Source organism: Papaver somniferum, chromosome 5 (genome assembly GCF_003573695.1).
Source record: "Papaver somniferum cultivar HN1 chromosome 5, ASM357369v1, whole genome shotgun sequence".
In the NCBI taxonomy this organism is placed as follows: domain Eukaryota; kingdom Viridiplantae; phylum Streptophyta; class Magnoliopsida; order Ranunculales; family Papaveraceae; genus Papaver; species Papaver somniferum.
The window spans coordinates 3,791,457-3,808,510 of record NC_039362.1 but is presented as its reverse complement, the minus strand read 5'-3'; the positions used below and the strand labels follow the sequence as shown (position 1 = coordinate 3,808,510).

At 35.2% G+C, this 17,054-nt stretch overlaps 1 protein-coding gene across 1 annotated transcript in view; it reads left to right on the top strand.

Annotated features, from left to right (window-relative positions):
* The first annotated feature begins 1,199 nt into the window (after nt 1-1,199).
* LOC113278660 (CBL-interacting serine/threonine-protein kinase 9-like) overlaps nt 1,200-17,054 on the top strand; it is a 28,678-nt gene continuing 12,823 nt past the window's right edge. The window contains exons 1-4 of the mRNA XM_026527436.1: nt 1,200-1,248; nt 1,531-1,640; nt 1,718-1,807; nt 2,006-2,086. Coding sequence (XP_026383221.1) covers nt 1,200-1,248; nt 1,531-1,640; nt 1,718-1,807; nt 2,006-2,086 — 330 coding nt within the window. The remainder of the gene's footprint in view (nt 1,249-1,530; nt 1,641-1,717; nt 1,808-2,005; nt 2,087-17,054) is intronic.

Genomic DNA, 17,054 nt, shown 5'->3' with positions numbered 1-17,054 from the left:
TAGGGGCTCTGTGATTTTGAAAGTTTGAGTGGTTATGAAAGAGGTAGCTCATCTCTCCTCCTTTGAGTGATTCTGAGAAGAAAGGGTTGCCAGAGCTCTCAGCTTCTTGATATGGGATAGTGAGTTTTTCATTTAAGTAAGAGAGAATCTCTGTATTTGTAATAAGTAACTCTTGCAATTTTTCATGTGTGGTTGAGCTTTTAATGATAAGGTTGCATATAGTCTCCATCGATTCTTCTAAATGTTTTGCTACTAGTGTACGAGCCTGAGATTCCTCTGTGGAACTATAGATGAGCTGAGCCACTAGTTTCTCCAGATCTTTCACGTGATCATCAACAACTTTGACTGAAGGACCTGTCATGGTTGGATCGTAACCTTCTCCTGGTACCAATTGTTATGATAGTAACAACTGATGGGAGGAACCCTAGACGAATCTTTTTCTTGCACTCAAGAAGACAACCAATAACTTAACTCTTTTCGTTCACACCAACACAGAGAGTACAACTTCACTTTAAATACTCATTCTTACAAACCCTAATCGAATGAGTACACTTTGAGATCATCTCATCCGTTCATCTCTAATCTTATCTAAACATTAATTAAAGCTATTTATTACTAATTAAGTCACTTCTAATTAAGCAAACCCTCACAGAATAGATAAGGACACCACTACTCCTTTCAGGGCTAGCCAGGGATATGACATGATGTTGATAGAATCCAAAAACTAAAGCAAGCAGGTGCGATTTGTACTTGTGATTTTTAAGTTGACATTCAGTTTAGGCATTGATTGATGAACATAAAACAATATAATATTGTTTGGTTTCCTTGTTTCACTTTCTTTAGCTGAAAATAGTAGCAGCTCCTGCTTCTCACTGACCAACTCCATTAGATTTTTGCAGTGGGTTTTAATTGTCAAATTTGTGTGTGCTTGGTGTCGCATCACAAATGGTTGGCCAGTTACAAATATTTCTTAATGGAAAAAGACATTTTTTGGGGAGGTTTCGAATATGCAACCTTTTGTTGGTGGTACCAAGTGCAGCCTCGCTCTTGCTACTGTTTCAACTGGTGTACTAATCCAAAAAATGTTTCATTTGGTGTTTCTTTTTCGTTAAGCTTTATTGGCTAATTTATTTTTCTTGATTTAGTATCTTTTTTTGGACTCACTGTTGTCAATTCCATTCTCCGTCCCTGAAAATGAAATGGATACAGAAGGAACTACATCATTCTTTTCTGGTTCAGCTATAAAGAGTATTTTTATTTATCTTGTTGAGAGGTAAGTAAGAATATAAGCAAGATGTTGTAAACGATGTGCTTCAGAAACTTTGTACGATCATTGGTTTTCTTAGAGATCTACTGTCAATCGGTTTAATCTGCGGGGTAGTTCGTAACACTACTCTTTTAAAATTTTCTTTTCAGTTGTCGTTCATTTAAAGAATTGAATTTTCTTTGCATCTTCTAGATATCGAATTATCTAGAGACTCATCATATCCCTTTGGCTTAATGCTTAACGTCGGGTTCTTAATGATAAAGGCTACGATGGTTCAACATCTGATATATGTTCTTGCGGGATTATCCTTCTTGTTCTTATGGATGGTTACTTGCCGTTCGAAGAGTCTAATTTTGCAGTTTTGTATGAGAAAGTAAGTGGCTTAATAAAATACATTCACATTCCATTTCTGAGAACCTAAATCAGAGACATAATTTACTCAAAATGCAGATATTCCGTGATGAATTCACATTCCCTATGTGGCTCTCATCTGATGCTAAGAAATTGATCAAGCATACTCTCGATCCAAACCCTGTAATTGTGAGTCCACAAAACCAACAATGTTCATACTCTTTTCATTTTTATTTTTTTTTCCTTTTTTCTTTTTTTTGCTTTACCCACTTTCTTTAAGATTTTAATCAAAAAGAAAATCAAAAATGGTCAATTTTTGTAACATGGTAGCATTCAGTCCAGTATCTTCTTAATTGTGATGTAATTTTGTTAATTATGTGATTTCAGAGGATAAGAAGGGATACAATCCACCAAGCTTTAGAACGCATAATACTGGACAATGTTAATGTTGTTTTTAATGATGCAACGGTAAGACCTTTCACCTCCTTCTGCCCAGTGTCAAGTTTTTACACCTAAAACCTCCTTCTGTTGTAGTTTTTAAACTTATTTGACGAATCACATAGTTGTTGAAAGTCAGATGAACTAATTCTAAACTTATTTGAAAGTGTGAAAAATCGCAAGGTTGCAAGTATGAAAGAAAGCTTACAAAGTTAGGATGTCGACATACTTTGAACGCATGCTGTGAATGTTTATTATTTAATTGTTCAAAGTTATTCCTTAATAGCTAAGGAAAGAGAATCCCAGGGTCGAAACATAAATAAGTATATAATCTTTTAATTAAGGTTATCAATTTCATTTTGTAGGGAAATAAGAATTAGTAATGTGCATTTACTAATTAGAGATTTTTCGAGAGATTTCGATTATTATTTTTGGGCAGAGCATTTCCAGGAATTATGGAAACCGAATTTGTGCTTTAATGAATATCTTGAGAATTTTTTCGATTTTGGAAATTCCTTGGTGTCCAAACTTCCTAGTCTATAAATACTGAAGTTTGCATTTCTAGCAAACTAATCCTTCGTAACAGCAACTACCTCTTGTTGTGCTGCTACTGGTGAAGCCGCCTATTTGGAGAGGAGAGTAACCTAACTAGGCGAAATATCTTACGACCGCTCAGTTTAAAGTCTTCTTTGGGATTGAAAAGCTCTATTGGTACCGTTTGTGGGAAACTAGATAATTGCGGTTTATCTTTTGTTTTCATTGATTTGATTGACTAACGGTGGTTGAACTTTGATTGCACCTAGTTTGTTTATGCTTGAGAATCTTCTCTTCTGATATAAGATTCACTCGAACTAGTTCAGAATTTTGACAGGGATCTTTAGATTGTTTGTAGTTCTAAAGACGATCTTGTGATAATCCATTGTTAACAGACTCCGTTCTGTGCGTGATTGATCACAAGAGATTCGAGTGATTGTGTGCAAGTGTTTATTGAATATCTAAGAAGATTTGAAGACGAAGAAGATATTGAAGATTTCTGATTTGTGGGTTCATAATCTTTGGTGTGCACAATACTTGTTTCGATAAAAAAAGGATCCAATTAATAATCGGTTTTATCCTTGTGATAGAATTGGACTGATTAATTGAGTAGACCGGCATCAACACAATTCTTTGGATTAAGAGTGTTGACCGCAAAATATTAACAATTACTTTGGTAATTGAACATAAGATAGATCTAAGGACCTGACGAAGAAGTTTATGTTAAGATAAACATAAAAGCCTTTGTCCGACTCATATAACTTGTATGAAGAGAGTTGATACCAAACAGATTTGTTGTTTCTTTACTGTTTGGAATACGAACCAAAGGAATTGATCCAAGTACGTGACTTATTTATAAGTTAGAGGCTTGGGAATACAGAAGGAACTAGGTGAACTATAGGTTTAGTTGCTTGGTCTCAACTATACGAAGTTAGTGTAATTTTGTGTAGCGGTTTAATCCTGAGAGTATTCAGTTCTGGACTAGGTCTCGGGGTTTTTCTACATTTGCGTTTTTCCTCGTTAACAAAACTTTTTTGTGTCATTTACTTTTATTTTCCACTTTATAATTGTTTTATTATAATTAAAGTAAATCACACATACGTTGATTCATATTGATAAGTAAATCCTATTGTGTTTAGTTAAGTCCGAACCTTTTTATCAAGTAACATACTTCGTTGTTGTATTCTCTCGATCTCGTATCCATAAACGATTACACGAAGTGTAAACCGATTAGTTGTATTGTCTCGACTCTGTCCATAGACAATCACTTTCGGAGAAAAGACTTATAGGTAGGAAAAGTTTTAGCTTGAGGTATATTTGGGTACCCTCGCCTTTTTAATTGGTATCAGAGCAGGCAAACACGAAAAGATCTAACAATCCGTGTTTGATGCAATACAACCTATAAGACATGAGTCAAAGTAAAGTTAAGCGAGAGCTAAAACTAAATAAAGACTCAGTTAACATATCGCAAAACGTTGAAAGTTTTGATTTTAATAAATGTTTAAAAGGGGCTTCTTCGTCAAGTTCTACTTGCTCTTCTGAGAATAAGTCTGAATATTCTCAAGATGAGATTAAGCTAAGTCCTACATTCGTAATCAATGATTCAGACTATGAAAAAATCTTCTTGATGACGAGAAAAAAATTGATTCTTCGAAAATAGAAACATTTCATCAAAACGAATTAAGCGAAAAATTTCTCTCATGTTCAGCTGAAATAATTCTTGCATTAGAAATATAAAAGAAGCTTCGAGACGATATATATTGTCTGCAAGCTACGAATGATCAGCTTGTTATTGATCTTGACTCCTCAAAGTCTGAATTTGTTTCTCTAAAAATGGAAGCTTCATTAGAGTTACATTCTCTGAAATAAAGGCTTAACAGTTGCCTCGAGGAAGCAAACAATACTGATTCTAAATATATACATAATCTTGAAGGAAAAGAAAGTGCTAGTCTTTCTCGAGCAGAAATTTTAGACAAATATCGTGATGCTACTCTTTAAAAAGAACATTTATTGGAAGAGAAACTTGTTGATTATGATGCAGGGATTATCTCTCAACAAAATAGTTTTGAAGAGAAAGAAGGTTAATATCTCTCCCGAGAAAAACGCCTTCAGGATGATATAGCTAGTGCTCTTGATAAAATCAAGATGTTGGAAGATGAAAATTTGGACCTTAAAAAGTTCAATGTCAACTCAAACAAGTTAACCTCAATGTTATAAGCAAGTAGAAATCATCGTGATACACGAGGATTGGGCTATAAAGTAATAGATGCTTCAAATATTAGAAAAGAGGTAAAATTTGTTAAAGCTAAAAATTCTTCTAAACCAGAGGCTTCCACTGATGCGAAAAATGCTCGTATTTCTTGTAAATAAGTAAAACCAGTCAAGCGTAAAAATCATGTTCAATCATTCTCTTCAAGTACGACAATCAAAGAGAGCACTTCTGCTAATGTCAAGGAAGCAACAAAGTTGAACAAAGATAAGAAGAAGAAGAGGAGGAAGAAAAACTCACACTTCGTATGTTACTAAGCATTGTATTTATTGTGGTAATAAAGGGCATGTGGAATGGGGATGCAGTATTCGTAAGTTAAAAGAAACACTTTCTTTTTTATCAAACAAATTGGCTAAGATTGCTCCCCAAAGGAACTCAGATCGGTATTGTCCTAAGGTTAGGAAAAAATTATTATAATGATGGTTCAAATTTTGCATATCACTCGACAAAATCGTTTCATAAAAGTTTAAATTATAGAAAGAAAGATGACTTTTTAAATGCAAAAACAAGATCTGATGTTCCAAATTGGAGAAAGGGTGTTTCGCAAAATATTCAAAAGGACAATGATCCTAATGGGTCCCAAAGTCCTCCTTAGTCAAGAAGGGACCAAAAGTTAGTCACAAGAATGACTCTCAACTGTTAATTGTTGGTGACAATAACTACAAGAGTCTTCTTGAAGGGATAAAGAAAGACACTATGTCTGAAATCTCTAGTACTAGTAAAGGTTGTGATAATGACACTCTTCATCACAAGTCAAAGAAGAAAAACAATAGATGGAACAAGAGAAAACAAACCAAGCAAGAGGTCAAGAATGATGATTCTGTCTTACTCACTCGTGAAGAACAAGACAAGGATCAACTCAACACAACACAACCTAGTTGTGTTAGAATGTGCATACTCACCTTGGTGCTCAATTTTTTAAAAGGTGAGGAAGCACATGAAACTGAGCACATGATTTCTCGGTTATTATATGACTAATTAACATCTTTAGGAGATTTATTTTCTTCTATACTCATACTTACTCTATCTATATTTGAGGTTTTGGTAGAAACAATAATTTTTAGCTTATGATGTTGATATATACTGATCATATATTTCTTGTTTTTACGGTTAAAACGAGCCAAAAATCACTGAATTCGGACATAGTATGCAAAATTTATGTCAAAAATATTTTAGTGTTGTGATCCGTCACAAGTAACACTTGGGGTACCGATCCTAGTGAGAGGTCCCCATACGAAGAAGTGTAAAATTGTTTTGCCCATAACTTCTTCGCCCGGACTCGGAATGACCTCATTCTTTTTGCATTGATTTTGCAATTCAATTCCTTACAAGATAGAGGTAATTGCAATACTTGATTTCATGTTGAATATTTATGGTGTATTGCAAATTGATTTATGGGATGTTTGATTTCAGTTTTCTAACCTTGATATTCGATCTCATAATGTTGTGAACCCTTGTGGCTTGGGTTACTTTTTGATTTAGTAGGATTAAGTTCTAGCCCATGTTGGTAGGCTTTGTCAAAGAATCGTGAGGGGTTATGGTAGAAACAATATGTGAAAAAGTCACAATATGTTGAATCGGTTTTGGTTTAGCATAAAAGCATATGTGCTTCGACGGTTTTCAACTTTTTCTTGCATTAGGGGTGCACATACCCTACCCATACCCGCCAACCCTACCCTACCCGCCAGTTTTTTAACCGTACCTATCCACTATTTGGCGGTTAGGGTGGCGGGTAAAGATTTTCTTAACCGCCAGTAAACGGGTAGGGTGGCGGGTATAGGCCATATCCTACCCACCCTACCTAGGGGTGAACATACCCTACTCATACCCGCCAACGCTACCCTACCCGCCAGTTTTTTAACCGTATCCTACCCTATCCATTATTTGGCGGGTAGGGTGGCGGGTAAATATTTTCTTAACCGCCAGTAAACGGGTAGGGTGGCGGGTATAGGCCATATCCTACCCACCCTACCCGTTGTGCAGCCCTACTTGCAATTGTTAAAACCGATTTTCAAACTTTCTATGGTAAAGGTTGGTTGTTGTTATTCTTTTTTTTACATAAGGATGACAACGTGATGATATTTCGATATCAATTCTCCCCGAACGAAGATGCAAATTTATTGGAGAAGTGGATGCTAAATTTGAGGTAACAATGTTGTTAGTTAATTGTTTTCCTGTTTAAGAAAAGCCTGAATTTATTTTATATATATTTATTGCTTTTTCTTAACAAAATTTCGGTAAAATTGATGTTTATTCCACTATGTGTGTATGGATGTATGTGTGATTCAATTGGTTCCGGTTAAGAATTTTTTTTGTTATCTTGCTTTATTATGTGGTATCAATTGTTTAGGCTTACAAAATTTCGGTGCAATTGCGGTGCTTTAATGTCTATGTTGTTTCAATTGCTTCCGGTTGAGGTGAATAATTATGCAAGTTGATTTATTTGGTTTGTATGAATTGTTTATGGCTTAACGAAACAAAAAGTTTGCGGGATGAGTTGTTTAGTCCAATTCAATTCCGGATAAGAGAAACTAAATTAATTTTGATCTTAGTTAGACTTATCGAAGTGAGGTACGGTTATTCAAGTCTAATCGAATGCCTTAACAAAAAATGCTAGTTAACTAACCTAGTACTTGTCTTGTTTAAAATTGAAAGGTCTAAGTTTATGGATAATTAGAACCTGATGAGAAAAATAGAGTTATCTTTATTTTGGTCTTATCGAATTAAACGATTGTTTTTGTACAATCGGTTTAGCAAAGGAACTAAGGCACTTAGTTGATTTTTGGTTTGCTAAAATAAAGTGGAAAAATTGTTTCGGACAATTGTTTCCTTGGTAACATATCAAAATAAAACTACTTGTATTTCGATTTTTGATATTGGTTATCAAAACAGGTGTGTGGAACCTTCGTGCTCAACTCTACAGGTTGCAAGTCTATTTGAGATTTGTAAGATTCTTTTCGTGTTGTCCTTTATTTTTCGTTTCTTTGTCATTTTGTGACAAAAAAGGGAAGAAATATATGGAGTAAACAAGTGATACTGACATTGATTTTATATTGATTGGTATCGCTAAGGAAAAGAACATTGGTGCTTGAACGTTTATCTAAACGAAAGAGTGAAAGCACAGACTAGGGGGGGTAACATATCATATTAAGTGGTATAACAAAGACGTGCGGATTGAATATCTACCTATCTTCCTTAGGGGGAGTAATAGCTTTGTTATTATAATGTCAACATCAATATTTTTGAGGATTGAATGTATGCAGTTTATTGTGTTGTTGAATTCGAGAATCAAGCGTATGTGTAATGAATTCTTGTAATTTGTTTATCCATATTGTGTAAGAGTTTTGTCACTAAAATTAACAAAGGGGGAGATTGTTAGAGCATAGCTCGATTGAACCCACCAAGCGTTGGTATGTCAAGCTTGGTTGTCATATTTTAGTGAATCAAAACTCATGTTAAGAGTCACTTGTTTATGTACTAGAGTCAACTTCGTATAGGTTATCTTGAAAGTATAAGGATATGAGTCATTACAAGTATTGCGAAGACTTGAAGATGTGAAGAAGCAAGGAGCTACAACGATAATAATCATCCTTCCACTTGAGGTTAGTGATATTTGACTTGAACTGTTTCATTCCCTAACGTATCTTTCAAGTCGTGTGATGAGTACCAAATATTGCATATTACTACACCTTTTTTTATTGGCGATTAACTCATCTTTTGTGCTTTAAAATCATATTTTATCCCAAATTTGGAGTTTTCACTGTTTTCAAGAATAAATACTTGTACTAATTAATTTTGTGTTTTTAGGTACTAAATAAAGCTTGGATGAATTGAGAAGCTAAAAGAGCATATGAATGGTGGCTAGCAACTACAAAATAGCGACAATGCAAAACTCTCGCGAGAAGGCCGTGAAGCGCGAAGGAACAACGCGTTAGAGCTTCCGCAATCCGTTTGCAATCGCTCCACAAGCCATTTGCATAGCTTAAAACGAGTCATGGGCTTGGTAGAGAACTCAAAAACCAAACCCATGACCCATGTCACAGTTGCTTAACATCCCACTCGAGATATAAAGTTTTGATACAACTTCCTAACATCCTATCTCTTTTCTCTATCGAGCAGAACCTTCATTTCTCATTAATCCGTCTGCAGAACCACCAGTACCACCTCCTTCATATCAATTTCTTCCCCTTAATCGTACTCACCATCTATGCACACAACCACCTTAATTAACATCAATCGAATCTCTAATCTCTATCTCTCTCACCCTTATCTTCTTTCTTACCAAGAATAGTTACCCTAGAAGCTAGGTTTGAGAGAGATAGGTTAGGGTTATTCTCAACAGTGGATGAAACATCAAATTAATGAAGTTCAGAGACGAATTGAAGAGGAAAAATGCGTTTTGGTGAGTGGGTCTTCATTTAATTTCCGAATTGAAGGTGAATGGAGGGAAATTGTGTATAAATAGGGATGAGAATTGTGATGTAAAACTCATGCCAGGATTAGCCGGTGCACCAAGCTGTAGTATTTATGTTTGTTTTCAGAATTATCATCATGTTCTAATTCAATAACTAGGGTTTGGATGAAACCCATAATATACTGCCAAGTTTGGTTCATGTTCATGTTGTGTTCTTGTTGTGCTTAAATTGATTTAGGATTGATAATCAACTAATGGATCAAATTAGCCTGTGATCAGTTGTACTATAAGAAGAAAATTGATACTAGGGGTGAGTTAGTGATGTTAGTTTATAAATCATCCATCTGAAACCTAAATGGAAGAAGACATGTGCTAAACTGATTAGGAAGGATAGTTAGCTGATTGGCCAAATGAGCCTGTGATAAGTTGTACTGTAAGAAGACAGCTTATATTAGGGGTGAGTTAGGGAAATTAACTAATAAATTATCCATTGTAGTTTTCTATGGAAAGGAACAAGAACATAATTTGAATAAGTATTTGTATGGGCTGTCGTAGGCTCAACAAATTAATAAATATATTTCTCACTAATTAACTGGTAATATAGCGTTAGTAAGAGATCGTTCCCACAGAGAGCTGTGTCATTGATAGGTTATTTGTATTAGCAAAATAAAGTAAATAACAAAGGGGATTTTGGTTGTAAGATAAATATAAATACAATAAAGAAAAGAGATGATCAAGGAATCCTTCGTTGTTACAAAGTGTTAATAGGATTAAAATACTTATCTATCTTCCATTAGAACCATTCATCATAAACCGTGGAATAGCAGGTACGCTTAGCTATCCCCAAAACTCCTTGTATCACCGGATAACAGGTACGCTTAGTCACAGGATTATATTCAACTGAGCCGCCTTGAGGTACGCTTACAAGGTGTAACTCAATCGAATGCTTTAGGGTTTGTGAATTTAGGTTTGATTCCAGCAGTTAAACTCAGTACGCTCGGTTCACTTATTGGTGTTGTTTCCACACACGATAGCTTTACAGAATCCCTATGCAAGGTCTCATGTTTTCTACTTGTATAGGAAATGCACGACAATTACGGATCGCTCAACTCACTACTAGCAATAGAATGATCAATAGACTAATCTGGTTGCACACCCAAACCAATCTAAGAATCAATCATAAACCCTAGATATAATGAAAACAAACGATGATGATTAAAACTTCAAATATACTTGTATTATTAATAAAGCTTCACTCTTAGAACATTGAATTCATCCTTAATCAACAAAGGATTTAGCTATTCATATTAAAAAGAAGATGAATATGGTGGTTTCCCCCCTAAAGGGGTAAACCCTAGGTTATTGATATAGAACTTGTGATATGAGATTAAATTTATCCTATTTTACATAACCTAATACCTTTTTATAGGTTTACATTACTTGGTCTCCAAGTATTTAGTTCGGTTCAAGAACCCGACCCAAAATAACGAAATAACGTTCCCAAACGTACCCTTAGGCCTTCCAAGGAGTTTATACACGTTTCCTACTACCTAAGTTTGCGAACCCAGTCCGCAAATTTCAAATTCCAGCAGAAATATTCGGAATTAAAGTGTGAATACCCGTCCACGAACTTTACTCTCTTCGGTATTCAATAAAAACTTGTTTTGGCCACAACTTCTTCATCCAAAATCGGAATGACCTCATTCTTTTTGCATTCTATTTATATTTTAATTCTCTTTAAGATGATGATAAGAAATCGTTGATTGAGTTAAGATCGGTATTTGTCCCTTCTCTTGATTTTGAGCGTTTTGCTCCTTTTCGACGCACTTCTTCCACTTCTCTTGGACTTGGGCACTTGAATACTTGTAATACTTCTCTTCATAGATCTTTTCAGTACTTTACAGCTCCTTTTTGGATGATTCACATATTAGAGTAAAATAAGAGAAAACAAGAGTAATAATACGAAAACATGCAAGAATAATAGCTAAAACAAGTATGGAATGGATACTAAAATCATATGAATTATGCACTTATCAAATTCCCCCACACTTAGCTTTTGGTAGTCCTCGAGAAAACTAAATAAAAATACTCCTGAATACAACAACTCCATGTCGTGAGGATACGATTACTCTTAGCATGAATAATAGGCCTTTAAACCCCTAGGTGTCCCTAGTAGACGAGTTATAGTCTCGTGAGGGCTTACAAGAGGTATACCCACAAAACCTACTCCAATTTCTCTCCGTGGAAGAACCACTAAGGATAAACACAAAGCAAAAAGCCAAATAATTAGCTTGCATATGTTCTTTAGCTGCAAGTATCCCACATACATTCCAATCCGCACACATAAGCAATTATTTATGTGTGACATCCAACCTGATTGCAAAACTCCACTAAGATAGTCATCGTACTTGTTGCAACGTTTTCCACAACACTCGCATACTGAAATCACATGGATAGATAAGAGAATGGAAATAGAAATGTGAAGTGTGCAAATGTTGAATAAAGTGAAAGATGTTACCCATAATACTTGTATGAATGTCGTCAAAGGACTCTTATTTATAGCGCAATAGTTGATAGAATCACCCATTTAACTCGACCACATGATTAGATACTCTAAGAGCAAGTTCCTTTTCATCAAGTACATGATAGTTTCCTTGGATCCTGCGTTCCACCCTTGCTTAGGCGACGGAGACAAGGACAACGTTTCACATATACTACTGCTATCAAAGTGTCAAGAACCTCATCAATAGTCTTTTTGACTTGATATATAATGATGATAGGTTTTTGTTTTCATCGACTATGATTAGTTCGAAATTCCGGACCTATCATTTATTAGTGTCGATAAAAGAAGAGGAGCCTTATATGTTTTTTTTTCCGGCTCACTCTTTATGAGTGTAAGACAACTGTCTTATGGGGATTTTAAATAACTCAACCAATGATTACCTTGCTACAATATCCATGGAAGTATTAGGATCCCACCAAATCACTTTAAAGAAACATATAACTGCAAAAATAAAAAAAAAGTGATTCAGTAATGATTAATTGCGAGGATGACTCTTTCAAACGACTACCATAACTTAGTTTCGCATTCAATTATGAACGTATATAATTAAGGATTGTGGAATGATAAAGTGGAACTCAATCTATAGCTGTAAGAACTGTTTCAACCTTAAAAGGGTTTAGAGTGTCATCCTAAATAACCCATAATTAACTCCAAAAGATGAAGAACTTGTTTGTTTGCAGCTGACTCGGCGTCTGAATCTGAGTCAACCCCTGCCTCGGACCGATTCAGCAGTCAGACCGTTTGTTTTCCATTTTGAGTCAGATCTTACTCGACCTCTGACTCAGACATAACCCCTGACTCGGACTCATTTGAGTCAGGTAACAAAATACCCCTGACTCATGGGACCAAACCACTGACTCACTTATTTCCATGTCAGATGAGTCAGATCTGACTCAAAACAAACATATCGACTCAGATCCAGATGAGTCAGGTGATTTTACTCAGATCCAGATGATTCAGATCCAGACGACTCAGATGAGTCAGGAGTAAACAAACATGGTGGAAGTCTCAAAAATGCAAGAAATCAAAGAGTAAAATTTTTATATATATATATATATATTTTCACGCTAAACATGCTCAACTACTCCCTCACACTTAAACTTAACATTGTCATCAATGTTCAAAACCCAAAATTCTGATTTCTGACATAACAGAAAATTAAAATCGAAAACTGTACAAATGGGTAGGGAACTAGGAAAAACATCCTCAACGAAAGTTTTTCACCTACGTCTTTTTATAAGGTTTCAAAAGGGCACAGTGTTTCAATAAATGGTCTGACTTTTATGGCCTCCGGACTGACTGTTTCATGCAATCTGAAAAAGTTATGGAAAATACCGAAACTCAAATGTCCAGGCCTATCTCTCCAACTTAACAGACTCTGAATTCAGATTTTCTTTTTGTAAAAGAAAGATGAGTTTGTCCTCTTTACAAGTTGTTGTAAACTACTCAAATCGGACTTCGTATGAAGTCTCGAGAGCTATTTTCGTAACAACTGCACATTCAGAATTTTCTGACGAGAATCCGTCAAAGCTTTCATTATAGATATAGGACTTGAAAAATATAAGATGGGAATGCAAGATATAATATGAAAAAATAAGAAAATTAAAAAAAAAAGGGATAGAGATACAAAACCGATGAGTTTCCTCCCACAAAGCGCTTGGTTTAACATCGTCAATGCCCGACGTTATTGTTATCGTCCATACACCAGCAATCTGAAAATTTGGTATTCCTTCCAAATAACAATCTGTAATTCAAATAACATCTTCACAAAAACATTATCACAAAATATAAATATTTAAGCTATAACTTTATTGAAGTTTTCCCCACATCTTAGTCCTTTCTACAGTCGGAAGTGGATGGAGAACATAGAATTCGAAAACTTCAAAAGGTTCCTCAGTTTTTTTGAACCTGCACAATTATCGAACCAAACACATCAAGTTGTGGATACTTAAAAGAAAAATAATCCTTTAGAACTTTAGAGGCACACAACTCCAATCCTAGGTGAGGTATTTTCTTAAAAGCTGGGTTAACAACTCTTTTAGAATCTACTTCGATAGAGGAAAAGGATCAATAGATATAGAATTATGCAAAGGATTAGACAAACCTTGTACCGTATCCTCATCAATTATCTCAAGTGAATTATTTACCTCAAGTATATCGTGTTCCTCTATCAAAATATTATTATCTAGCTCAATTGGGTGTTCCACGACTTCAATCAATTTGGTTTCATTCTAATTCTCAATCTCTTCAACAATCTCATCATCGGAATCAGAATCCTCCCCAAAAAAGTCTAGTTCATTGATGCAAATACTAGGGTTTTCCACATGAGTCTCCGACGAAGGATAAATTGGGTTTACTTCTTTCAAATCAACCGGTCTAAAACCATTGTAATATGGATGTTCATTGTAACGTGGATATGCATTTGAGTATGTCACACCATTCATAATAATGGTTCGGTCATACCAAGGCTCCTCTTTTTGAATAGGCGAATGATCATTACTAAGATCCGGAGCTGGTACAACTGCATCATTGTTATAAGAAATTTCCAGAGGTTGCTCATATTCAAAACATTTGTTGACTCTCGAAGGAATTTCGGAATTGTTTTGGTTTTGAGGCCAAATTTCTTCTCCATTCCTTGTCTCCCTGAGTTGAGACATATATATTTGAAAATTCTCCGTGCTCCTTGGAATTTCTTGGTGTGATTCTTCAGTCTTTTTGATGTGCTCGTCCAACTGTTTTGATTTTTTTGTTTCGACTGATCCATAAGTTGGTGCATTAAATCTGCCAGACTAGAAGAATTGTTAGAAGCATACCTATCTTTCCATCCTTGTGGTTTCTCACTTACATACCCGTCATAAGGTTTTTGATATGTATGAGAATAACCAAAAGGTTCAGTGGGATATTGATCATAACCAAAAGGTTGGTTTTGATTATACCCGTAGGATTGTTGGCAGTTGTCATATGAATGAGATTGAAAATCATATTGATTACCAATATTATATGATTGATATTGTGCTCCGTACATGTTATTTCTGTAAGGAAACATGACGACTCACAAGAAGGAGAAAAATAAAAATCAATAGAAATACAAGCTAAACAAATAACAAATCAATTAGCAACTGCTCCTCGGCAGCGGCGCCAAAATTTGTACGGGCTGTCGTAGGCTCAACAAATTAATAAATATATTTCCCACTAATTAACTGGTAATATAGCGTTAGTAAGAGATCGTTCCCAAAGAGAGATGTGTAATTGATAGGTTATTTGTATTAGAAAAAAAGTAAAAATAAATAACAAAGGGGGTTTTGGCTGTAAGATAAATATAAAAATAATAAAGAAAAGAGATGATCAAGGAATCCTTCGTCGTTACCAAGCGTTAACAGGATTAAAATACTTATCTATCTTCCATTAGAATCATTCATCACCAACCGTAGAATAGCAGGTACGCTTATCTATGCCCAAAACTTCTTGTATCACCGGATAACAGGTATGCTTAGTCACCGGATTCTATTCAACTGAGCCGCCTTGAGGTACGCTTACAAGGTGTAACTCAATCGAATGCTTTAGGGTTGTGAATTTAGGTTTGATTCCAGCAGTTAAACTCAGTACGCTCGGTTTACTTACTGGTGTTGTTTCCACACACGATAGCTTTACAGAATCCCTCTGCAAGGTCTCATGTTTTCTACTTGTGTAGGAGATACACGACAATTACGGATTGCTCAACTCACTACTAGCAATAGAATGATCAATAGACTAATCTGGTTGCGCACCCAAACTAATCTAAGAATCAATCATAAACCCTAGATATAATGAAAACAAACGATGATGATTAAAAGCTCAAATAGACTTCTATTATTAATAAAGCTCCACTCTTAGAACATTGAATTCATCCTTAATCAACAAAGGATTTAGCTACTCATATTACAAAGAAGATGAATAATGGTGGTTCCCCCTCCTAAGTTTTTCATATAGTACTTGTGATATGAGATTAAATTTATCCTATTTTACATAACCTGATACCTTTTTATAGGTTTACATTACTTGGTCTCCAAGTATTTAGTTCGGTTCAAGAACCCGACCCAAAATAACGAAATAACGTTCCCAAACGTGCCCTTAAGCCTTCCAAGGAGTTTATACACGTTTCCTACTACCTAAGTTTGCGAACCCAGTCCGCAAACTTCAAATTCGAGCAGAAATATTCGGAATTAAAGTGTGAATACCCGTCCGCGAACTTTACTCTCTTCGGTATTCAATAAAAGCTTGTTTTGGCCACAACTCTTCATCCGAAATCGGAATGACCTTATTCTTTTTGCATTCTTTTTTTCTTTAAATTCTCTTCAATACGATGATGAAAAATTCTTAATTTCAATGAGTTAAGATCGGTATTTGGCCCTTCTCTTGATTTTGAGCGTTTTGCTCCTTTTCGTCGCACTTTTTCCACTTCTCTTGGACTTGGGCACTTGGATACTTGTGATACTTCTATTCCTAGATATTTTCAGCACTTTGTTATTAGATACAAATAAGAGAAACCAGACTAATATTACGAAAACATGCAAGAATAATAGCTAAAACAAGTATGGAATGAATACTAAAATCATATGAATTATGCACTTATCAGTATTGCATTAGCATAGGATTGGGAGGTGGATTCGACTTCCCTATATCCCTTAACCTGCATTCTTGTTTTATATTTTGTGTTACTTAGATAAAATCTGGCCGTATCGACAAACAAAACCCCAATTGTGTTACTCTTGTTTCGAATCAGTTTTAGTAAGACCGTATCTTCAACCTTACACCCACCTAGTTCCTGAGGATCGACATGTGCTTGCCCTGTGTTGTATTAGGACATTGTGCACTTGCAGTTTATTGTAGGTATCTTTTCCAGACTTACCAGTTTTTTGCGCCGCTGCCGGGGACTCGGTAGCGGTGTAGCTGAAGTTTCTTCGTTATTTTACTGATTTTTAGTATTTTCTCTGTATATATGTGTTAGAAAATTGCATCATGTTGTTATTGTTAGTTGTAAGTTTAAATTTTTAGTTAACAGCATCATTTTTAATATTTTGGCATTTATAACTAGTTGCATTCTGCATTTTAGTTGTGTGTTATAGTATTGAAAGTGGTAGTAAAAGTTCGTTACTCGGACTTGTAAAGATTTAAAAATAAAAATATATACACAATATTTGTCACAATGGGCGAGAGGTACTGGGACTAATGATTCGGC